Genomic DNA, 25,801 nt, shown 5'->3' with positions numbered 1-25,801 from the left:
CGGGTGTGTTGTTAAATTCAATCTGGAGTGCCAGAGTGCGCTCGAAAATTCAGAGCATTGTCAGATTGTCCGTTTGTAAATTCAGAGCATTTCGCTTTCGGAGCACACTGGACGCTCGGGCCGAGGAGTAGCATTGATTTGAGCGTTCTGACCTTACAACGGCAGTCAAGCACCCAAACTAACGTTGGCTAGCTTGCTAGCTACTTCCGGAAACAAATGAGTGACCATTTTACTCGCCCTGGCAGAGCTGGTTAGGCACTTTTCATGTTATCCAGAGCGTTGGTGATTAACTGTGTTGCTGGCAACATTTGCCTTAACTGACACAGGCCATATTCAACCGATGTTGAGCGCTCGTAAATTCATTATTCTAACCTCTGCTCTGAAATTAGAGTAGATAGCCAGAGCAAATTTACGAAAGCACCCGAATGTCCATTGAGAACGCACAACTATACCATTTAGCTAAGCTAAGAATGACGGGTATAATCAAGTCAATAAACTTTGGGTAGTTAGTTAGATAGTCTATTGTTAATATACTGGCAAGTTTGATGTATAAGTAGCCAATTAACGTTAGGTAGCTAGATAACATACCGGTACATACTGCTGTAATGATGTGGTTCGTAAGGAATGCGCAGCTAACAAATGGTCAGCCAACATAACGTGTAAGGTAACTATTTGAAAAGTAATTACTTTATTACATTTTGCTCAACATTTTGTTAACATTTCTCCTAATTAGTTACAGCCATGAATTTGTATCCGCCATCGTTGTCCTTCGGCAGTAAATTTTCCGCCATTTTCTTCAAATCTGAAAACGATGTGAAGCCACGCCCATTTCCTGAAGAATTGCATTATGGGCCCTAAAGCACAGAAATAGTGTCCTCTGCGTGTATACTTCATATTTTGGTGAATTTAGTACGACATCCAGGAACTTTTGGCATACTAACTATATCCAATAAACATACTATATACTCAATTCATGTCACAAATAGTACGGTTAGTGTGGGTAGCATGAGTATTCGAACACAGCTCCTGACTGAGTTCCTAAGTGACCACTTATGTTGCTTTTGCCTGGAACCGGCCCTGCATAAAACACATGGCTTCCATGCATTTGATGCCATTCCATTTACTTTCTTCCATTGTGACTAAAACTAGCCTGTCCCTAAAACCACTACTATTGCCATCAACTGGCTATGATTAATCCTTACCACATTCATGTGAACTCCTCCTTTTCTTTCCTAGATTCCTTTCCTTCTTTCCTTGCTACTTCCGTTCCTTATTTCCTAGCGTCCTTTCCTCCTTTTCTAACTTCCTACTGTATCCGTCTTCCTTTCCTCTCTACTGCCCGTGGTTAATCCCTACCACATAAATGTGGACTCCTCCTTTTCTGTCCTAGATTCCTTTCATCCTTTCCTCCCCCCACCTTTCCTCCTATCCTACATCCTTTTATTTTCTTCTTTCCTAGCTATCTTTCCTCCTTTCCTAGCTTCCTTCCCTTCCTCAATTTCCTCTCCTCCTTCCTTATCTATTTTTCCTTATATCCTTACATTTCCTAGTTCCTTTTCATCTTTCCTTTTCATCTTTTAGCTCCCCTTTCCTAGCTTCCTTTCCTTCTTCCTTTTCTCCTTTTCTTTCCTAGATTAATTTCTTCCTTTCATCGCTCCCTTTAATTTCATCCTTTCCTGGCTCCCATTCCTCCATTCCTATATTCCTTCCCTACCTCCCTTTCCTATCCTCCATCCCTATCTCCCTTTCTTTATCTCCTTTCCTTTCCTAGCTCCTTTCAACCATTCCTATCTCCCTTTCCTTACTTCCTTTTCTTATTTTTTTCATAGATTTCTTTCCTCGCTCCCTTTCCTTTCTTCCTTTCCTAGCTCTGTTTCTTTTTCTCCTTTCTTGGCTTCCTTCCCTACCTTCCTTCCTCTCCTCCTTCTGTATCTCCCTTATCTCCTTTCTTTGCTTCCGTTCCTTATTGATTTAATTTCCTACTTTTGTTTCCTAGATTCCTTTCTTCCTTTACTTACTCCCTTTCCCTTCCTACTTTCATAACTCCTTTTTCCCCCTCCTTTCATAGCTTCCTTTCTTTTCCTCCTTTCCTAGGATTAACCATGGCCAGTAGAGAGGAAATGAAAGGAAGAAGGAAAGGCAGGAATCTAGGAAAGGGAGCTATTAAAGGAGGAAGTTAGATAAGCTAGGAAAGGAAATTAGATAAGGAAAGGGATATAGAGAAGGAGGAGAGGAAAGAGAGGTAGGGAAGGAGGAAAGGATATACATCTAGGAAAGTAGAAAAATAAATGGAGTTAGGGAAGGAGGAAAGGAAAATGAATCTAGGAAAGAAAAGGAGTAGAGTTATATAGTTACTGTTTATCTGGGCGTTATTACTAATTCATTGTAATAAAATTGATACCAGCACAAAAACACAGAACATGCAATAATGGGAAAACTGATTAATATTGAAAACTACACAAGATGATTCCACAGGTGAAGAAGTCAGATGTGGAGGTCCTGGGCTGGCTTGGTTACACGTGGTCTGCATTTGTGAGGCCGGTTGGACCTATTGACAAATTCTCTAAAACAATGTTGGAGGCAGTTTATGGTAGAGAAATTAACATTAAATTATCTAGCAGTAGCTCTGGTGGACATTCCTACAGTCAGCATGCCAATTTCACACTCCCTCAAAACTTGAGACAGCTGTGGCATTATGTTGTGTGACAAAACTGCACATTTTAGAGTGTCCTTTTATTGTCTCCAGCACAAGGTGCACCTATGTAATGATCATGCTGTTTAATCAGCTATTTGATATGCCACACCTGTCAGGTGGATCGATTATCTTGGCAAAGGAGAAATGCTCACTAACAGGGATGTAAACAAATTTGTGTCCAACATTTGAGAGAATGAACATTTTGGGTGTATGGAACATTTCTGGCATCTTTATTTCAGGTCATGAAACACGAGACCAACACTACATTTTGCGTTTATTTTTTGGTTCAGTGTATAAATATTACAAACATTTTTACTTTACGACAGTATGCATTACATAAAATAGCCTATTTGATACACACATAATGCATTCATGTTGACCTATACACTTTTTTTTATACATAATCCATCATGCAAATTAACAATTATTAAACGATGTATTGCAAATAACCTACTAGTTCTCATTGCACCTACAGGTAGGCTACAGTCAATGTGTGGTGCTGATGAACAGCGTCAAACAATGTCCCCCTCCCTCAAACACAAGAATAACTTCTCCCGAGTTTTCACCCCCTCGCCTTGGACCAGTCCGAAACAGAACATCATGGCGATTGATGGTAAGTACACCTTGCATGGGACATGGCTAGAATGCTTAGTGACAGTACCATTTATTCAGCAAGATAGATGTCTAGTAATGATATAGATGCACATTGCGTTGTCCCGTCAGCTTGGGCTGTAGGCAGCCTACATAGCGAGACGGGATGCTGAAGATTAGACGCAAGAGGCAGGGATGTTGCAGTACCTTCACCGGATGCGCGCGAAGTGGTGTTGAAGTGGACAGCGACCAATAACATAAATGTGACTCGGACATTACCTTGTCTTACCTTAGTCGTATGCATGAAGGTATCGAAATCTTGATAGGCTACACAAATGCTTCCTTAGAAACAGGAGTAAGTGTTCAAGTGTATTATAGGATAATGGGATGGGAACTTTAGGAGTGGGCCAGTCAGATAAATGCTGTCAAAGGTAGCCTACCTGTCACTTTGTCTTTTTAAAGCTCTGAAAATGTCTAGATTAAAAACGGCATGCGTGCTTCTGGGCAATACTGCATGTCAAACACATTTATGGGCTACTTGGTCACGTGTACTCGCACGTTGGTTGGTTGCGATCCCATCTCAGCATTGGAAGTGCTGCAGTCACACCTGGCAAATGTGGTGCTGTGAGATGGAAGAGAGAGAGAGAGAGGAGAGACTGTCAGCTGTCAGTTGGTGAATGTGCTAGTCCTTAGCCAATGCTCATCTATACTTTCCTGGTCATTGGTGTAAATACACAAAATGTTTATAAATGACTTAGGCTATTGCTTTTTGTGTAACCTATATCAATTTTTTTAGGAGGCAGGCTTCGGCTCAACAGAAAATTGCGTTGAGAGCAAATAGGAAGCATTTTCTGTAAGCTACAGATATTGCCAGAAGATAGAAAAGCTTTGCCTATTTTCAAGTGCTTTTGGTTTTTACCTGACTTTTTGTGCTAGACGGCTGACGGAAAATATAGAAACGGAGAGCGATAGAAAAAGTAGTCACTACTGGTCATATAGGGCTACTGCCAAAGTAAAAACATCATTCATTTCTAAGCAGTAGCCTGTTTTGCACTCTTTGAGCAACCTCTTGTTTTTTTCCCCCTTTTCCTCTGCAAAAAAATGTCAACACGGGAAGGAAAGCTTTAACCAAGCTGTTAGTCAAGTGGCTTAGACTCACAAGACAGAGTAGGGTTGAGGTTGATTTGTGTGAAAGGAGAGAGGTTGCCTCAGTGCCCTGACTGCCCTTGCTGCCTTATTGACCTCAGTGAAGTATTTCGATTTCCTTCTTCAATGTGGACTTCCCGTGTGTGCTCTGTCTCTGTAAACTCACACTCCATAGGGAGTATAGTGCACATTCAGTAGTGAGAGGGTAGTTTGAGGGTCAAGAGCCTGAGCTACTATGCGACCTAGAACCATAGTACACTCTCTCTGTAGCCACTCAGAAAAGTAAGTCCTACACGACATAGTGCCAAGTATGTGTGTGTTGCATGAGTGCATGTGCCTACGTGTGTGTACCTTGCATGTGCGTGCCCGTTTGTGTATTTGTGTGTGTGTTTGTCTTTATTGTCTTATGAGTTTGTGAAGGTTGGGATACAGGGTTAAGAACATTGATCTGTTTACAGTGCATTCAGAAAGTATTCATACCCCTTGACTTTTTACCCATTTTGTTACGTTACAGCCTTATTCTAAAATGGATTAAATAAAACATTTTCCTCATCAATCTACACACAATAACCCATAATGAAAAAGCAAAAACAGGTTGTTCAAATTTTTTGCAAATGTATTAAAAATAAAAACAGAAATACCTTATTTACATAAGTATATACTTTATATAATGTAGCAAAATGTGGAAAAAGTCAATGGGTCTGAATATTTCTGAATGCGCTGTATATAAGTATACTCTGTGTTCTCTATTCTATTTTACTTCTCGACGTTTAAATTCAACGGTTTAATGGACAGACACATTTTGTTCCATTTTAAACCCCTATTCAGCTATGATTCCCCACAGATAAGGTATTGAACCCTTTAGTGAATTCCTCCAGTGAAAGAGCTTCTCGTTATGTAATGGGACAGTGCCTTGATAAATCTAATTGAACATACTTAAACACTTGATAACCCCATGAGATTAGTTGGCTCGAGTTAATTAGTGTGACATCTGCCTCAGTAGCCTGAGGAGGAGCCAACATAGGAGCCAGAGCAATTTCTTAACCCCTGACCCCTGACGCTCGTATCCCTTTACTTACCCCTTAGGTGGTGGTGGGAGGAGCTGTGGGGTGCATGAGCTCATCTGTGCCAGACGAGGTAAGGGTTTCCCTGTTTGTCTGTCTGTACTCTACTGTACTCTATGCTTCCTTGACTGTCTGCTTGACTGTACTTGTATCCCCCTAAAAGTAGAGAGCTCTATCAAAGCACTTAGCTATCGGTTTTGCTTGTTTGTAACTTTTGAGTATAGAGGGCTACTCTATTGTTACACACTTCTAGAATATTCTATATCTGTGTGTGGCAGTGGAGGCTGGTGGAAGGAGCTATAGGAGGACGGGCTCATTGTAATGGCTGAAATGGAACGGAGTCAAACGTGGTTTCCATATGTTTGATACCGTTCCATAAATTCCATTCCAGCCATTACAATGAGCCTGTCCTCCTATAGCTCCTCCCAACAGCCTCCATTGGTGTATGAATCAAGTTTTAGACCTCTTCTCCAGAGAAGGCAATAGTATTCATTATTTATTTACCACTGAGGTTTTGTTTCGTATATGGGGGGGGGGGCAAGGTTTTCAGATTAACCAATTGCGTTTAAGTAAGCGTGCCCTACATTTCCTTAGTAACCTCAAACACGCATACAATGGCACTCTGATACTGGGTCCTGAAAAAGGATATTGCCATTGCTACCATGCTCAGCTAGTCGGGTGGCAGGTGGTCTAGCGGTTAGAGCGGTAGGCCAGTCCATGTGCCCTTGAGCAAAGCACTTAACCTTCATTTGCTCCAGGGGTGCTGCTGGACTGCTATGGCTGACCCTGTAAAACAACACATTTCGCTGCACTTATCTGGTGTAGCGAATTATGCAAAGAGGAAATACTAGAATAAATATGGCGGTTTTCTTTTCTTCTCATCAGTATTTCAATGTCATATCGTAGACTCTCTTTTTTTCCATTCGAATTTTGTGGACAAACATGGTACACATTTTTGTCAGAGTAACTCGGCTGTTGATGTATATATTCCATTAGTTGAATGTCAAATGTTCATGGTCTTTTACTTTTAATTCGTGTTTTTTTGTTGTGAACAGAATATTGTGGCAGTTATCTGGAAAACAGATGTAGCCCTGAGGCTTGGGAGTTCAAGTTCACATACTGTACAGCAGAACGCGCTCGTTGTTTTCTTTCTCTGATGCTCGGCTCATAGATTGCCCTTGGGGAAACACAACACACACACATACACAAACACATGCACGCACATACACGTACTGTACATACGCACACACAAACACAGGCACACACACACACACCCCTACCCATTCACACACACACACAGACAGACACACAGACACACAGACACACAGACACACAGACAGACAGACAGACAGACAGACAGACAGACAGACAGACAGACAGACAGACAGACAGACAGACAGACAGACAGACACTCGGCTGCTTTGGAAACTCATCATACGAGCTCATCCCATCTGTCAGTATGAGATGAATAAGTCCACAGTGTCCATGAATTCACTCACCATCAGCCTCTATTGCCTTATAACAGTAATCCTTAGTGTGTGCAGAGCAGGACAACAGCATCTCACTACGAGTGCTGATCTAGGATCAGCTCTCCCTGTCCATATAATCATATTCATTCATCTCTAAAAGGCATAACTGATCCTATATCAGCACTCTGAGACTTTGTGAACACAGGCTCGGGTCAGGTTAGCATGGGGCTAGCTAATGGCTAACGCTCCACCAGCGTCTGTCAATGAGAGAGGCATCCGGTTACTGCAGGTGTTTAAATTATTTAGGAGCAGTTGACATGCAAACAGCAGTAGCTTATGAAGTGTCACCACACTCAGGTCAGGGACAGGGACATACAGCACAGGACAGTTAAGCCTGGCTTTTGGACTTCAGGGTCACTTCAGGACCTAATTTGACTCAATTACCAGAATTGTCATCAGTGAGAGAGGATAGGTACTGTAACTGTGTTGGGTGTTGAAGAATCAAGGAATTTTTGACCAAACACGAAAGATCACCTCATGGTCTCGAAGCGTTGTTAAAGATTTTGGCTACGTTGGACTCAATATTAGGATCATAACCGATTTTTGTGTTTTTTTTTACTTATTAGAATGTCCTTTTCTTTGTGTTAGACTCAATAGTTGTATTGGATAACCGGATTACCACTAAGGGGAACAGCACACAACGCTGGTGTTTTGACAGAATGGAATAATTCACCATAGCCTAGGCGTGAAGCAATTGAGAAACATACACAATCGAAAGCTGCTAGAATGGAGGTGAGCTATGCCCGTGGGTTATTGTTCTCTTATCTCTCCCTCTCTTTCACTCTTCCTGCTGAGCTTTGACTATCAGTCTATCCGTTTTGGGAGGAGGAGGAGACAGGAGAAGCCCTCAGGCTTCAGTGGTCTCTGCCTGTTGCCATGGTGAGAAGAAGAGATAGTCCACGAGAAGTAGTTCCTTCTAAACTCAGCCAGGGTTGGATGAATGGTGGACCTTTTCCCGTGGAGATGTAGTGTGAGCGAGAGCTGTAAGGCCTTCACTCCTCAGGCAATAGACGTTTTCATATTGATGAACGTCCGCCCACGATACTCTGCCAATGACCCTTCATAGTTGCTGAATTATTCTCAGTGTTTCTGAATTGTTCTGTGGTAGTGCATGTGCATATCAGATCGAAATGGAGGCTCTCGTGGACTTTTGGTGTGTTTTCCGAGCTTTTCTGGCAGCTCTGTGTTATTTTTGTAATTGAACGCCCACTCATGCACCTGTGGCTATTCCATGGCCTGTATATTATCCATTAACTACCCTGTTTCCATAACTACAATTCCAACTACAACCCCAAATGAATGGGAACGATAAGCACCATATCATTTCCAGATCTTATTTGGTGCTATACTCTTTCCATTCATTTGGGGTTGAGGCATTTAGATGGATCGACACAATTGATGGCGTGAGACCTGGAATTGTCTTGACGTCTGGCAAACGTACATTTTTGACTGTAATATCCCTTGAAAGCTATTTGTGCCCTGTTTGTCCCTGTATCTGCTTATCAGTGAAACTCAATAACTCAGAGGTCTCCGTTGAAAATAACACATCGGCAAGAACAGGGGGATGCTGCTTAGTAACATGAGGTATTGTTGGCCTGCATAAGTGTATGCTGAGCCTTTGAAGTGAAAAATGAATCACGAACTGAACCGTAATGGGGAAGCTATCGGGTTTCTCTACTCATTCACGAACTGACCTGTACCGTAATGGGGAAGCTATCGGGTTTCTCAACTCATTCACGAACTGACCTGTACCGTAATGGGGAAGCTATCGGGTTTCTCAACTCATTCACGAACTGAACTGTACCGTAATGGGGAAGCTATCGGGTTTCTCAACTCATTCACGAACTGAACTGTACCGTAATGGGGAAGCTATCGGGTTTCTCAACTCATTCACAAACTGACCTGTACCGTAATGGGGAAGCTATCGGGTTTCTCTACTCATTCACTAGGGAGCATTCTCGCATTGTCTCCTTCATTTGTCTCTGTTTGTCTTCTCCCCCTCTTCCTTTATGTCTATGTATGTTTGTCTCCCCTCTCTCTCTCTTTCTCTCTCTCTCTCTCTACTCAGTGTCTCCTGAGCTGCTAGGGGTCCTGTCCTCCATTGCAGCCTTCATGGGCCTGATGGCTCTCTTTTTTCTTTACCTCAGCAACAAGCTGTCAGTGGAGAGCACAAGCGACCTGTCATGTCTAGACGACTATAGGCCCGACCAGCAAGGTAAACACGTCAAGGTGTATAACATGCAAAGTCTGTAAACAGTTTGTTTATTGTTCAATGGGCCTGAGATAGTTTCTCGGACCAAGATTAAGCCTAGTTCTGGACTGAAAATAATATTTTTCTTGTCCAGGTTTAGGTGTAATCTGGGCCTGGGAAATTGTCTCAAAATGATATAAATAAATCCATATACAGTGCCTTATGAAAGTATTCAGACCCCTTGACTTTTTCCACATTTTGTTACGTTACAGCCTTATTCTAAAATTGATTAAATACATTTTTCCCTCAGCAATCTACACACAATACCCCATGATGACAAAGCAAAAACAGGTTTTTAGACATTTTAGCAAATTTATGAAAAAGAAAAAACAGAAATACCTTATTTACCTAAGTATTAAGACCCTTTGCTATGAGACTCAAAATGGAGCTCAGGTGCATCCTGTTTCCATTGATCTACAACTTGATTGGAGTCCACCTGTGGTAAATTCAATTGATTGGACATGATTTGGAATGGCACACACCTATCTATATAAGGTCCCACAATTGACAGTGCATGTCAGAGCAAAAAGGAATTGTCCGTAGAGCTTCGAGACAGGATTGTGTTGAGGCACAGATCTGGGGAAGGTTACCAAAAAATGTCTGCAGCATTGAAGATCCCCAACAACACAGTGGCCTCCATCATTCTTACATGGAAGACGTTTGGAACCACCAAGACTCTTCCTAGAACTGAGCAATTGGGGGAGAAGAGCCTTGGTCAGAGAGGTGACCAAGAACCCAATGGTCACTCTGACAGAGCTCTAGAGTTCCTCTGTGGCAATGGGAGAACTTTCCAGAAGGACAACCATCTCTGCAGCACTCCAGCCATCAGGCCTTTATGGTAGAGTGGCCAGACGAAAGCCACTCTTCAGTAAAATGCACATGACAGCCCGCTTGGAGTTTGCCAAAAGGCATCTAGAGACTCTCAGACGATGAGAAACAAGATTCTCTGGTCTGATGAAACCAAGATTGAACTCTTTGGCCTGAATGCCAAGTGTCATATCTGGAGGAAACCTGGCACCATCCCTACGGTGAAGCATGGTGGTGGTAGCATCATGCTGTGGGGATGTTTTTCAGTGGCAGGGACTGGAAGACTAATCAGGATCGATGCAAAGATTAACGGAGCAAAGTACTAATTTTGGGTTATTGGTGTAGATTGATGAGGGAAAAAATGTGTTTAATAAATATTACAATACGGCTGTAACGCATCAAAATGTGGAAAAAGTATAGATGTCTGAATACTTTACGAATGCACTGTATTTGACTGTCTGACTAACAACTTAAAACTATCATAATCACTGTTGAGATACATGCTTGTGGGTGAGAATGTTGTGAATAGACATGATCCCTATTCCCAACCACAAATTGTCCTCCTCATACATGTATAAAGTGTAAGTCATGGATTTCAGATAGTAATACCTTTCCCACACACTCTCATGAACCAAATGTCCCTGCCAGAGCTGTGATTATGATATAATCTAGAACCCACCAGACAGTGGAGAAGGACAGCAGCTCCAGCCATCAGCGAATCCAACCAACATGGCGTTCTTCAAGAGCTTCGGTCAGAACCTACCATCGGTCAGCATCTCCTCCATCTTGGATTCAGTCAGCAGCAGAGTGGACGACCTAGCCAGCGCTGTCACTGATGCCACCTACAGCGTCAGTGACCAGCTGACCGAGCTCAGCGACCAGGTCATCAAGAAGGTGCAGACAGAGGAGGAGGAGGCTGCAGATGCGGCAGAGGGGGGCCCGGACAGCAAGGAAGGGAAGGCCCAGGAAGGGATGGCCGAGTCAGTGAGGAGCAAAATCAAGCGGCAGGCTTCTGAGGCCTGCTCAAGCCTAACAGACTACAGCTCCAAGCTTAACCAATCCAGTGACTATGGTTTGAAGAACAACCAATCGAGTGAAGTGACCGCAGATGACTATGTTCCAGCCCACTTGGAATGGGTGTGGAAAGACGGAGGCTGGCGAGCCGTATAACCAGGGGAGAGTTCTGCGGGGGACAAGGAACCAGAAGAAAAAAGGAAGGAGGAGGAGAAGAATAAGGAGGAGAAGGAGAAGAGGAAGGCGGATAAAGAGAAGAAGAAGGAGGAGGAAAGGCTGAAACAGGAGGAGGAGAGGCTGAAACAGGTGGAGGAAAATAAAAATAGTCATGGGGAGACAATCAAGAAAGAGCCTAAAGATATAGAAACCAGCTTGTCACCTAAAGAGAACCACACTACTTGTCAGGACAAAGAGGGCCAGAAAGAGGACAAATCCAATGGGCTCCACCAGAGTGACGACCATAGCGATCCACCACAGTCTCCTTGCCCTGAGGAAGACTCGAGAGCATCCAAAAAGAAAAAGAAGGGGGAAGCTGAAGAGGAGGAGAACGAGGTGAGCCCTGAGGGAGATGGAGAGCAGAACGAGACTGAAGGAGCTATATCTCCCGCTTCTGAGGGAAAGAAGAAAGAGCGTGACAAGAAGAATAAGAAGAGGAAAGGGAAGAAAGAGAGCAAGAAGAAGAAGAGAGGGGATAAAGGTGAGAGGGTGTGCTGCTTCCCTCCAAATATCTCTCTGGATCTCTCCTACTCTCTTCTACCACATTCCATCCCTCTTCTTCACTTCTACTCTTCATGTCTGTCTGTGACGTTAATTAACTGAAGTCATGGGTTCTAAAACTGAAAACAAATCCTATTTTAACAGTCATGGATGGATCAAAATACATCTGTCCGTAGCTGTCATGTTTACACTTTCAGTTCTTTCTCCTCACGGCTTTACCTATTTCTCTCAAATGATTGTTGTAGATGTGATATTATGGACACAGCAGAATAGCTTATCAGTTAGAAATATGATAATTCTCTGACGATCGGCTAAGATCAAGTGTAGTATCCATTCTTATCAGTCTGCTATCTAATACGTCCCCTAACTGGAGAACATGAAATACATACAGGGTCAACAAAAAAATATCCTTACATTTTTTTGTGGGGACACATCCTCTTTGGTCTGTGAGTGGAGATGTGTCTTATGTTGGCTGATTGTGATGATGTACTATGATCTTGTGTGCGTATCTGTTTGTCCAGACCAGAGCTGCCCAGAACGTGGCTCTGAGGAGGATAGTGAGGAGGACATACCAGGGAGACACTCTGAACCCTCAGCCCAGCACAGAGCCTCAGTCTGGGATAACAGACAGAAACACACCAGCGATCACAGCAGTGAAGCCTCCATTGGACAAAGTGAGAAACTCATTGATGTGACAACATACACGCATGCACACATACACACATCCGAGATGTTTACTAAGTCACAGATGAATCGTATCCATCACTCTGTTCCACAGCCAACAATATCCAGAGGATGAGACGGGGCTCTCCCCTCAACGAGAACCAGCCTCCCCCGTATCAGGACGAGGATAGACCGGTCCGGGTGTCTCTCTCACGGTCGGAGGTAGGGGGCCTGGGGGAGTCGAACCCTGACGGCAATGGTACAAGGCGCTCCAGCAAGGCCAGCGTTGACCAGGACACTGCGAGTTACCTCAACAAGGGCTATGATGAGGATGTACCTAGTGACAGCACTGCCGTCCTGGGACCAGAGGTGAGCTAGGACAAAGACACTCATGTACCAGATGGTGGACTGTTAGCATTTCCCATAGGACACTGTGTCACGCTAGCCGAGCATGCCAACACTACCTGAGCATGCTCACTGGCGTAGCACTAGGTAGTGTATATATATCGAAAATATTTAGAAAATTCTTGAAAAAATATTTTCCTTTATAACATTCCCCTAAATGTACATTTTAAGCTCAAATAATGCAACAAAATAAAATATAGTTTCCCTGCCGGACAAGGATTGTCCCGACTTTCAAGAATCCCTGAGCTCATTTCCTGCTATTCTACACATTTTGCCATGAGGCTGAGAGACATGTGTTTTTGCCCCCCCCCCCCAATCTTGGTGTTCTCTGGCAAATGCCAAAAGTCCTGCACGGTGTTGGGCTGTAAGCTGACAGACACAGCAAACCTTCTTGCCACAGCTCGCATTGATGTGCCATCCTGGATGAGCTGCACTACCTGAGCCACTTGTGTGGGTTGTAGACTCCGTCTCATGCTACCACTAGAGTGAAAGCACCGCCAGCATTCAAAAGTGACCAAAACATCAGCCAGGAAGCATAGGAACTGAGAAGTGGTCTGTGGTCACCACCTGCAGAACCACTCCTTTATTGGGGGTGTCTTGCTAATTGCCTATAATTTCCACCTTTTGTCTATTCCATTTGCACAACAGCATGTGAAATTTATTGTCAATCAGTGTTGCTTCCTAAGTGGACAGTTTGATTTCACAGAAGTGTGATTGACTTGGAGTTACATTGTGTTGTTTAAGTGTTCCCTTTATTTTTTTGAGCAGTGTATATACATATGTGTGTGTGTATATATAGATATATATATATATATATATATATATATATTACTGTATATACACACATATATAAATAGCAATAATGAACATTGACTGTAAAATTATATTTTGTAGTTTCTTACAATAGCCCTCTGTGACATTAAAAAATATTTATCTCAAAACTATGATTCATAAAAGATGTGCCTGGAGATTGTCAGATTTGTAAAAAATCCGGAAAGAGCAGGATCAGCTATACCATAAGGACCCCTTATTCATGTCCTCATTAAAGTGTTTGTACTGAACTTTTATTTGTAGAGGCAAGAATATGTCTGTTTTGAGAATCTTTGTTGTCAACTCCGTGAGTGGCTTGTCAACTACGTCACTGATGGCTAACCCCTCAATATCCTGAAAATATATTTCAATCGCTGTTCTACAGCATATGCTTAAATAATGGAAGCATTTGCTGTGCTAGACCTGTTTGCTTAATAAATGTTTTTTTATGTTTTAAATCTAGAAAAAGATGCCAAAATGCTAAGAAATTTGCCCTAGTGCATTTAATAGTGCTATAAAACAAAACAAAAAGGAGTTTGGAGATTTGTATGACATATTTGATCAAGGCCTTTAAACACTTGTTGGTGAAATGCCTTTCATGGTGTCTGACGGAGTTGACAGAAATCCATATAGTTGCATTTTATGAGAAATAACATGGTGTGAAAGCTAATACTTTGATCTATCAAAATATGTATTTCACATTTTGTTAATATTAAGACAAATATTTGTGGGAGATTATCCCGGCTTTCCAGAATCCCTGAGCTTGCTCGTACCTTGTGGTTTTATGCATTAAAATGAATCTTATCATCCTCTCTCTCTCCTCTTTCCCTCTCTCGCTCTAACACCCTCCCCCCTCTCCCACAAGATGGTTCACCATCCCATCTGCCCTTCACCCCGTGCTCTAAGGGACTATATCTACCCTCACTCTGTGATGTCATAGATGAGGACTGACTAACAGATTCATGCATTAAAATGCATATTTTCATTCTCTCTCTCTCCCTCTCACCCCTTCCCCCTCCCTCACAGGATGGTTCACCCTCCCAGCTCCCCGGTGGCTATGAGCCTGAGCCACTGGCTAAGTACGGCACGCTGGACGTGGCCTTCGAGTATGACTCGGGCAAGCAACACCTCGCCGTCACTGTTACTGCGGCAACCGACATCCCCGTGCTCAAACAGACCGGCAACATCGCGTGGCAGGTGAGAAAACTTTACTGTTGTACTTGTCTTACTTGCTCTCACACGTAAACATATTTTCTTACTAGCACTCATTTTGCTAATAGCGTTTATTTCCCAAGAAAGTTTTACTTGCAATGATTGTGATATGTGATTGTACCTACTACCTTAGTTGCCAGCACTGACTGCAAGTCACCCTGGATGAGAGCATCTGCTTCAGCTTAAGTTACGGTGAATTATACAAAAAGAGAAATAATATATTATAAGATGAAGGCTCATGCATGCCTACCGCAAGCTATAAAGCATTATACCAAACTCTCCTCCTGAAGATCTACCACCTGTAGGTTTTTACTCCAACCTTCATTTGAACACCTTATTCTACTTGTTAGCTGTTCACCAAGACCTAACTAGCTGAATCAGGTATGTTAGGTGAGGTTTGGACTGGAAACCTGCCGGACGATAGATCTCCAGGAAGAGGTTTGGGCAGCTCTGCTTTAAGTAAAGTGCTACCTACAGTGCATTTGGAAAGTATTCAGACACCTGGATTTTTCCCCACATTTTGTTACGTTACAGCCTTATTTTATAATTGATTCAATAAGAACATTTCCTTATCAATCTACACACAACACCCCATAATGACAAAGCAAAAACAGGTTTTTAGAAAATTTTGCAAATTTATATAAAAAAACAAACAGAAATACCTTATTTACATAAGTATTCAGACCTTTTGCTATGAGACTCAAAATTAAGCGAATGCTGCATCCTGTTTCCAGTGATCATCCTTGAGATGTTTCTACAACTTGACTGGAGTCCACCTGAGGTAAATTCAATTGATTGGAAATTATTTGGAAAGGCACACACCTGTCTATATAAGGTCCCACAGTTCACAGTGCATGTCAGAGCAAAAACCAAGCCATCAGGTCAAAGGAATTGTCCGTAGAGCTCCGAGACAGGATTGTGTCGAGGCACAGATCTGGGGAAGGTGCCAAAAGATTTCTGCAGCATTGAAGATCCCCAAGAACATAGTGGCCTTCAACATTCTTAAATGCAAGAAGTTTGGAGCCACCAAAACTCTTCCTAGAGCTGGCTACCTGGCCAAACTGAGCAATCAGGGGAGAAGGGCCTTGGTCTAGGAGGTGACCAAGAACCCGATGGTCACTCTAATAGAGCTCCAGAGTTTCTCTGTGGAGATGGGAGAACCTTCCAGAAGGACAACTATCTCTGCAGCACTCCACCAATCAGGCCTTTATGGTAAAGTGGCCAGATGTAAACCACTCCTCAGTAAAAGGCACATGACAGCCTGCTTGGAGTTTGCCAAAAGGCACCTAAAGACTCGCAGACTATGAGAAACAAGATTCTCTGGTCTGATGAAACCAAGATTGAACTCTTTGGCCTGAATGCCAAGCTTCACATCTGGAGGAAACCTGGCACCATCCCTACGGTGAAGCATGGGGGTGGCAGCATCATGCTGTGGGGATGTTTTTCAGTGGCAGGGACTGGGAGACTAGTCAGGATCGAGGAAAAGATGAACAGAGCAAAGTACAGAGAGATCCTTGATGAAAACCTGCTCCAGAACACTGTCGTGTCTGTGACTATCATTAATGTGAAGACTGTTATTTTATCAAATCAATTCTCTATGTGTAATTATTATTATTATGTGATTAAAGTACTCATGTATACTTTAATTAACTAAGAAGTCGGGGCACCATGGAAAAATGTTTATAGTGTCTTTATTTCCCGAATCGACTCTTTCAGATATTTTCATATCTTATCAAAACAGTCACTTATTAATGAATTGTACCTCATCAGTTCTCATTACTGAACGTCGCAATCCCTTGGATATCTGCACGAACCCTAGCAAAAATTATGAATCAGCGATATACAAATTGGCTTAATTATTTATTTACTAACTAATCAAATCACAGAAAATCATGAAAACACACACAATTAGTTCATACGTGGGGTATTGCATGATACAAAGAAAAAGTCCCTAGCGGACAAAACCGATATGACGGCTTGGTAGACAAAGGAAAGGGGGTGTGGACCACTCAATAGCGTGAAACTCATAGCTGATAACTACACTCATAGAAATTGCTAATACTTTACATGAACGACCACTCATTGGGGGGAAAAAAATGCAATTTACATATTTACGAGCGTATGTCTTGTTGTCTCTCTCTGTGGTCGCCGGTCCGTCTGCTGGAGAGAGTTGACAGAAAAGTCTCTGGTTGTGTTCCCCAGAACTCAGTCTGTCGTAGTTGTTATAATGGATACTTCAGAGTCCCATTCGGAAATCTTCTTAGAATCAGATGCGTTTACCAGACTAAAGTATTTAAACAGTTGCAGTTTGAATAATTATTCTTTAGTTTTTAGATTTCTTTGCCATTTCAACGTGGGAATGATCTCCACGTTCTCTGCTCTTGTCCTCTGGTAGAGTTGTAGTTTAAACCACTTCACACACCAGCGTCACCAGGCATGTTTTGGTCTTAGGAATTCAACCGTTTGCAACCTTAGCTTACACCGTGGTTTGCGTGGTCTGCTGTGAATTGTGCCACGGGGGCTTTTATTCTTGAGTAGAAAAGGGCCGTCTCATCATGTTTGTGCCCACCTGGGCATGGCTACTGACTGCATAAGTTACCATAAAACAATCAATTCTCATTTAGAATACTATATCACATTGTTATCTTTCCAAAAGTATTCTTATACTTATTCATCCATCTTATACAACACTCAGAAGTAAACCTGACGGGGGGCCACGATATACACCCAAAAGACCACGTCGTGACAGCACTCAGGACCTCAGACTGGGGGCGAAGGTTCACCTTCTAACAGGACAACGACCCTAAGCACACAGCCAAGACAACGCAGGAGTGGCTTCGGGACAAGTCTCTGAATGTCCTTTAGTGGCCCAGCCAGAGCCTGGACTTGAACCCGATCGAACATCTCTGGAGAGACCTGAAAATAGCTGTGCAGCGACGCTTCCCATCCAACCTGACAGAGCTTGAGAGGATCTGCAGTAAAGAATGGGAGAAACTCCCCAAATTCAGGTGTGCCAAGCTTGTAGCGTCATACTCAAGGCTGTAATTGCTGCCAAAGGTGATTCAACAAGTACTGAGTAAAGGGTCTGAATACTTATGTAAATGTGATATAAGTTATTTCTTTCTTTTTTCTTTGTCATTATGAGGTATTGTGTGTAGATTGATGAGGGGGAAATAACAATCTAATCTATTTTAGAATACGGCAAGAACGTCACAATGTGTAAAAAGTCAAGGGGTCTGAATACTTTCCGAATGCACTGTATGTAGGTACACCTGGTATTACTGCCCACTAAGAAGCAGCGGGCCAAGACGGGGGTGCAGAGGGGGCCGTGCCCAGTGTTCACAGAGACCTTCGGCTTCTCCCGGGTGGAGCAGGAGGCACTGGCGGACCACGCTGTCCGGTTCCGCCTCTACAGCATCAGGAGGATGAAGAAGGAGAAGGTTTGGGGGGGAAAACAAACATGTATGCAATAATTGTTGTAAGTCACTTTGGATAAAAGCATCTGCTCAATGGCATATATTATTATATTATTATTTATGTTAGGTGTTGGGCGAGAAGGTTTTCTATTTGACTAAACTCAACCTGCAGGGCAAGATGGCGCTGCCCGTTACGCTGGAGCCTGGCACTGCACTAATGGTGAGTGGCTGCGAAGATAGGGGTAAAAAGATGTGTGTGTGTGTATGTTTGTTTTACTATACTTGTGAGGACCAGAAAAGAGAATTCGGACAAGTGAGGACATTTGGCCGGTCCTAAAAAGGAAAAGGATTAGGTTTAGGAGTTAGGGTTAGGTTAGGTTTAGGGAAAATAGGATTTTGAATGGGCCTCAATTGTTGGTCCGCAATTTAATGTAGTAATACACAACTGTGTGTCTGTGTGTGTGGTAGGGGTCTGTTTGTGCAGTTTCTTGCCAATAAGAAGTAACCTGATTTGTATGATGTCCACTTAGATAAATGATCTTGTCATTTTTCCTATTTTGTTGCCTTACCACCTGGAATTAAAATAGATTTGGTGGGGTGGGGGTTGTATCATTTGATTTACATAACATGCCTACCACTTTGAAGATGCAAAAGCTTTTTTTATTGTGAAACAAACAAGAAATAAGACAAAAAATCGGAAAACTTGAGCGTGCATAACTATTCGCCCCCCCAAAGTGAATACTTTGTAGAGCCACCTTTTGCAGCAATTACAGCTGTAAGTCTCTTGGGGTATGTCTCTATAAGCTTGGCACATCTAGCCACTGGGATTTTTGCCCATTCTTCAAGGCAAAACTGCTCCAGCTCTTTCAAGTTGGATGGGTTCTCAATTGGATTGAGGTCTGTGCTTTGACTAGGCCATTCCAAGACATTTAAATGTTTCCCCTTAAACTACTCGAGTGTTGCTTTAGCAGTATTCATAGGGTCATTGTCCTCCGTCGCAGTCTCAAATCTCTGGAAGACTGAAACAGGTTTCCCTCAAGGATTTCCCTGTATTTAGCGCCAACCATCATTCCTTCAATTCTGACCAGTTTACCAGTCCCTGACGATGAAAAACATCCCCACAGCATGATGCTGCCACCACCATGCTTCACTGTGGGGATGATGAGAGGTGTTGGGTTTGCGCCAGACAACGTTTTCCTTGATGGCCAAAAAGCTCAATTTTAGTCTCATCTGACCAGAGTACCTTCTTCCATATGTTTGGGAGTCTCCCACATGCCTTTTGGCGAACACCAAACGTGTTTCCTTATTTTTTTCTTTAAGCAATGGCTTTTTTTCTGTCCACTCTTCCGTAAAGCCCAGCTCTGTGGAGTGCACGGCTTAAAGTGGTCCTATGGACAGATACTCCAATCTCCGTTGTGGAGCTTTGCAGCTCCTTCACGGTTATCTTTGGTCTCTTTGTTGCCTCTCTGATTAATGCCCTCCTTGCCTGGTTCGTAAGTTTTGGTGGGCGGCCCTCTCTTGGCAGGTTTGTTGTGGTGCCATATTCTTTCCATTTTTTAATAATGGATTTAATGGTGCTCAGTGGGATGTTCAAAGTTTCTGATATTTTTTATAACCCAACCCTGATCTGTACTTCTCCACAACTTTGTCCCTGACCAGTTTGGAGAGCTCCTTGGTCTTCATGGTGCCGCTTGCTTGGTGCTGCCCCTTGCTTAGTGGTGTTGCAGACTCTGGGGCCTTTCAGAACAGGTGTGTATGTATATATATATATATATATATATACACTGAGATCATGTGACACTTAGATTACACACAGGTGGACTTTATTTAACTAATTATGTGACTTCTGAAGGTAATTGGTTGCACCAGAGCTTATTTAGGGGCTTCATAGCACCACTTTTCATTTGTTTTATTTTGTAGAATGTTTTTGAAACAAGTTATTTTTTTCACTTCACCAATTTTGACTATTTTGTGTATGTCCATTACATGAAATCCAGATAAAAATCAATTTAAATTACAGGTTGTAATGCAACAAAATAGGAAAAACGCCAAAGGGGATGAATACTTTTGCAAGGCACTGTTTAATGGTACACAGTAACTCGTAGACTAACCTCGTCCCCAGCTTCCAATTGCTGGCGCATGGAGCCTGGTGACAGTGTGGGACTGTTTGGGACTTAGTGGGTGTGGCCCCCATTGATTTTGTTAGTTACACTCACTCAGATATCATATTAAAACATGTCTGCAAACATTTCTCTCCACCCTATGGTAAAATGTGTAGAATGTCAGGAAATTAGCTGTAAAACTGCACATTTTTGCACCAAGGCAAGTAGAGTAGAATTGCATGAAATTAGTTCTAAAATTACTAAATCTTCTCTTCGCTCCATAGCAAAATGTGTAGAATTGCAGCAAACGTTATTTAAAACGGCAACATTTTCTCCACACCCCATAGCAAAATGTGTAGAATTGCAGGAAATTAACTCTAAAACGTTTTTTTTCTCTCCTCTGTCAAGAGGGGGACTGCTAAAATGTTTTGCTCGCAAAGCTAAGGCCAGCTCTGACTGCATGTGTGGATATGGATGTGGGTACACCGACCGGCGAGCCACTGCGGCTTCTCATGTTGAGTTTCGATTTGTTTGTTGCTCCCACCCATCAAAGTTTCCCATCTATACACTCGATGGTGATGGACTGAGAGATCAGCCAATTAAAACCAGCGGTTGTTTTGTGCTCTCCTGTTGTGCTTGAAAACCAGACGAGAGCCAGCTGCTTTAGACAAAGCATAGTCTCACCCAATCCAAGCCATTCAGTTGCATTGTACTGATTGTTACCTGCCTCTAACTCTGCATGTGGTGTCTGTCCTCTCCTTTCTCCCTACAGGGCTGTGGGTCGTTGGTGAGTGTGTCCCGTAGTGCAGGGGCTCTGTCCTACCGTTCCAACGGGGACTCCACACCAGAAATTCTACTGGGCCTCATCTACAACGCCACCACTGGTAGGCTCTCTGCAGAGGTCATCCAGGGCAGTCACTTCAAAAACACAGCCTCAGACAAACCTCCCAGTGAGTGGACAAATAACATGTCTATTTTCTGTTGTGTCTTTGATAATGTTATGGAGTAGTTGGGTAGCTTAGCATTCAAATCCATAGAACTGAATACCTGTTCTTATTCCTATTTCTGTGTGTCTACCAGCTATTTACTTCATCAGTCTTCATACAGTCTGATCTCTCTTCTTTCCTCCCTCTGTGTGGTGTCCCCCAGGTGGTCTGTTTTGTTGTATGAAACAGTTCATAGGGGGACAACTTTACATCATGAGAGGTGAGCCCTCTGTTATCAATCCATGTACCTCTATCTATACCAGAGTCACTGTCTGTTCCTCTGGGTGTACTGATAATGTTGGCATATTGGGAAAGGGGGATACCTAATCAGTTGTACAACTGAAATGTGTCTTCCGCATTTAACCCAATCCCTCTACATATTGTATCGTGAAAAAGAACCCCAAAAAATGGCTGGTATCAAAAAGCCATTCGTATCCTATTGTGAGTCAACACAATATATTTCATTTTTTTAACAATTGCTTTTACGAGAGACCTGGCCAAAATAGTAGCACACAAAGTTGCAGACGCATTTTCAACATAAACCAGTTTAAAAACATGAATTTACACATTGAACAACAAGATGTATTGAGAAAGCGTGGTGCAACTAGGGGTCAAAACATTGACAGGCCTGGCCCCCCCCCCCACACTTTATTTTCCATCTTAGTGTTTAACCTAACTTTAAACTCATTTAAAGGGACGGGCTCCTGTAATTTCAGGACCCTTTGAAGCTCGTTCCAGGCAGAAGGGGCAGAGAACTGGAAAGCTTTTTACCATAGCTCTGTACGGCCTTAGGCACAATCAACCAAACACAGTCAGGTGAGCACAGGCAATAGTTTATTTGTCTGCTGGACAATGTAGTTACACAAGTAAAATGGTAGCTGGTTATATATACACTCTCGCAGAGGGCACAGTGATGAGTGAGGGCTTTGGAGTTAGTAACAAACTTCAGTGCCCCATGGTACAGGGGCATACATATACAAGATATCACCAGAATCAATTACAGGCACAAAATAATGGAATTACAATAGACTATACATGACTTGAAGATCTTCTTCCGCAATACGCCATTTTCTATTATTCTCCACTAGATGGCAGCCTCTCACCATCTTCCTCCTCCCTCCTTTTTCTCCCTCCCTTCCCCAGACACCTATGTGAAGCTGACCATGCTAGACTCCAAGGGCTTGGAGATGTCCAAGTGCAAGACGTCAGTTTGCCGCGGCCAGCCCAACCCCACTTACAAGGAGACCTTTGTCTTCCAGGTGAGAGAGAGGGGGGGGAAGAGATATGATGAAGGAATACATTTTACATACATGGACCCTGTTAAACAGCACACCCCATCTCTCGTCTTCCAGGTGGCCCTCTTCCAGCTGTCCGAGGTCTCGCTGGTGGTGTCCGTGTACAGCCGGAGGAGCAGCATGAAGGCCAGGGAGAGGGTGGGCTGGGTGTCCCTGGGGCTCAACAGCACCGGAGAGGAGCAGCAGGCCCACTGGAGCCAGATGAAGGAGGCCGGGGGACAGCAGGTGTGCCACTGGCACGCGCTCTTGGAATCTTGAACAGGTCTTAATGAGAATCACAAGATATCATCTCGATGACATAGGAGAATTATTATGGGGTATCTTGATCTCGGTGTTGAAAGGGGATTGGTTTCTTGACCTTCCGTCAGAGATGGAGACGAGGAACCATCTACCAATGCTATGCATATGAACCTGGAATGGGATGTGTGTGAGGGTGCAGCGCTATGAGAGGCAGGTGGATTCCACATGGAGTCTCTGTTCATTAAGTGCTGCTTTAAATACCCTTTCATATGTAAAACAGCCACTTGACCTGAGAAAGACAGACTGGTTCTAAGCAATGACTTCCTGCTCCTGTCATGATCAATGGGGACTGATCTTTTAATACAACAGCTGATAGACCTCAGTTATGAACTGATCCTGAAAGACGAAACTGCTACTGAAATGAACACAGCTGGTCCATTCAGTCTCAGATTGAGGCCAATTTTGTGTAATTCATTTCCCATATTCTGGTCCATAATAATATTTTTGCATGTAATTGTTTACAGAAGATGATCAAAATACGACCATACATATCTCGTACAATGGACCATTTTCATCCTGAACCGAGGACCAAAGAGTGTGTGGAAGAACAACGACCAAAACAAGCCAGCCCCCTCACATTCTTCTGGAGTTGTACTGGCCATAGAAATAGAATTACAAGAAAGGGAAAAGCCCCTCAGACCACTGCAATTTAAATGATACAATCATGGATTCACTCAATATGGCCGACATGGTAATTCTATTTCTAATGGTACTGACTTCAAATAACACCAGCATCAGTCATTTCTCAACTGATGCTCGCAGCCATTGGTAACAGGTATGATGCAATGGAAGACTGTTACCATGACTGTTAAAGCCAGTTGGGCCTGTAACCTGCTGCAACAACTATGCTACCGAGCTATGCTTATTTTTACACTGTTACATTCACATGACATTATGCAACATCCATTTGACTGATTTGTAATTTTTTGTTTAATATTTGGGGTTTCTTTTTACAGCTGTTTCATCTCCCGTTATAATACCGTGTATTTTCGTGTGTGCATGTGTTCAAGAACACAAAATACATCTTCAGAGTGGCCTTGCATCATCTGAATCACATTTAGCATCATTTGAGAATAGAAAAACTGTATTTGTTTTGTGGCTCACTGAATCAAACAACTCTGGAGCCTATACCATCCTTATAAAAGACCCATCACCTTTCATGCATTACATATTCGAAGCCTTGACCTTTTCCACATTTTGTGTTACAGCCTGAATTTCAAATGGATTAAATATATTTTTTTTGTCACTGGCCTACACACAATACCCCATAATGTCAGTGGGAAAAAAATATATAAATTAAAAATTACTGAAATATCTTGAGTCAATAAGTACTCAATCTCTTTGTTATGGTAAGCCTAAATAACTTCAGGAGTAAATTTGTGCTTAACAAGTTGCATGTACTCACTGTGAATAAGTGTTAAACATATTTTTTGAATGACTACCTCATCTCCGTACCCCACACATAAATATAATTGTAAGGTCCCTTGCAAAGAAGAGCACCTTTTTGTAGATGGGTAAAAAAAACAATCATTGAATATCCCTTTGAGCATGGTGAAGTTATTAATTACACTTTGGATGGTGTATCAATACACCCAGTCACTACAAAGATACAAGCGTACATCCTAATTCAGTTGCCTGATAGGAAGGAAACAGCTCAGGGATTTCACAATGAGACCAATGGTGACTTTAAAACAGTTACAGAGTTGAATGGCTGAGGATGGATCAACAACATTGTAGTTACTCCACAATATTAACCTAAATGTAGGAGTGAAAAGAAGAAAGCCTGTACATATTACAAATATTCAAAAACATGCATCCTGTTTGCAACAAGGCACTAAAGTAATACTGCAAAAAATGTTCCAAAGCAATTCACTTTTTGTCCTGAATACAAAGCGTTATGTTTGGGGAAATTCACTTTACTGAGTACCACTCTCCATATTTTCAAGCACTGGTGGCTGCATCATGTTATGGGTATGCTTGTAATCAATAAGGACTGGGGAGGTTTCCAGGATAAAAACTAAACGGAATGGAACGAAGCACAGGCAAAATCCTAGAGGAAAACCTGGTTCAGTCTGCTTCACCATTCAGCAGGACAATAACCTAAAACACAAGGCCAAATCTACACTGGAGTTGCTTACCAAGAAGACGGTGAATGTTCCTGAGTGGCCAAGTTACAGTTTTTAATCTACTTGAAAATCTATGGCAAGACCTGAAATTGGTTGTCTAGCAATGGTCAATAACCAATTTGACAGAGCTTGAAGAATTTTTTAAAGAATAATGTGCAAACGTTGCACAATCCTGGTGTGGAAAGCTCTTAGAGATTTACCCAGAAAGACTCACAGCTGTAATCGCTGCCAAAGGTTCTTCTACAAAGTATTGACTCGGGTGTGAATACTTACGTAAATTAGATATTTCTGTATTTAATTTTCAATAAATGTACAAAAATGTCAAAATACATGTTTTCACTGTCATTATGGGGTATTATGTGTAGGTGGGTGAGAAAATATATATTTAATTCATCCACACTATCCGCTCTTCCATAGAAATACAATCTAGTCATTATATTTCTATGTAGAGAATCACTGGTGAAACAGAGCATTATGGGTACTGAAGTTATGCTACAAAGGTGCTACAGTATGACAAGCAGGATTCCACACAGTGTGTCATGCAGGCCTGGACACAAGGTCTATTTCATTGTGAAACATGTTTGATGGCTGCCATCGAGAGGCAGAGGTGAACACTAGAGTCTCGTAACCACTAGCACCACACCCCGGCTTTACTGTAACAAGAACCCCCTC

The 25,801-nt window shown here is 42.5% G+C and overlaps 1 protein-coding gene and 1 pseudogene across 1 annotated transcript; both read left to right on the top strand.

Annotated features, from left to right (window-relative positions):
- Positions 1–139: 139 nt before the first annotated feature.
- Positions 140–25,458, top strand: LOC139556509 (synaptotagmin-14-like). The gene is made up of 13 exons (XM_071370554.1): positions 140–664; positions 3,171–3,308; positions 5,519–5,569; positions 9,094–9,240; positions 12,336–12,488; positions 12,593–12,846; positions 14,719–14,889; positions 18,171–18,344; positions 18,448–18,540; positions 21,195–21,372; positions 21,572–21,628; positions 22,552–22,667; positions 22,761–25,458. Exons 2-13 carry the CDS (start codon positions 3,185–3,187, stop codon positions 22,959–22,961), a joined length of 1,719 nt encoding a protein of 572 aa, XP_071226655.1. The 5' UTR covers positions 140–664; positions 3,171–3,184; the 3' UTR covers positions 22,962–25,458.
- On the top strand, positions 12,107–12,285 carry LOC139556799 (U2 spliceosomal RNA; annotated as a pseudogene).
- Positions 25,459–25,801: the final 343 nt, after the last annotated feature.

Source organism: Salvelinus alpinus, chromosome 27 (assembly GCF_045679555.1).
Source record: "Salvelinus alpinus chromosome 27, SLU_Salpinus.1, whole genome shotgun sequence".
NCBI lineage: Eukaryota > Metazoa > Chordata > Actinopteri > Salmoniformes > Salmonidae > Salvelinus > Salvelinus alpinus.
The sequence above is the reverse complement of the archived record's forward strand: the minus strand, read 5'-3'. Positions and strand labels throughout refer to the sequence as shown.

Bases quoted from the DNA above. Each gene is read 5' to 3' on its own strand.
- LOC139556509 (XM_071370554.1), top strand. From the start codon at position 3,185: ATGTGTGGTGCTGATGAACAGCGTCAAACAATGTCCCCCTCCCTCAAA. The intron at 5,570-9,093 runs GTAAGGGTTTCC...CTCTCTACTCAG, and splicing joins GCTCATCTGTGCCAGACGAG to TGTCTCCTGAGCTGCTAGGG. The intron at 21,629-22,551 runs GTGAGCCCTCTG...TCCCTTCCCCAG, and splicing joins ACAACTTTACATCATGAGAG to ACACCTATGTGAAGCTGACC.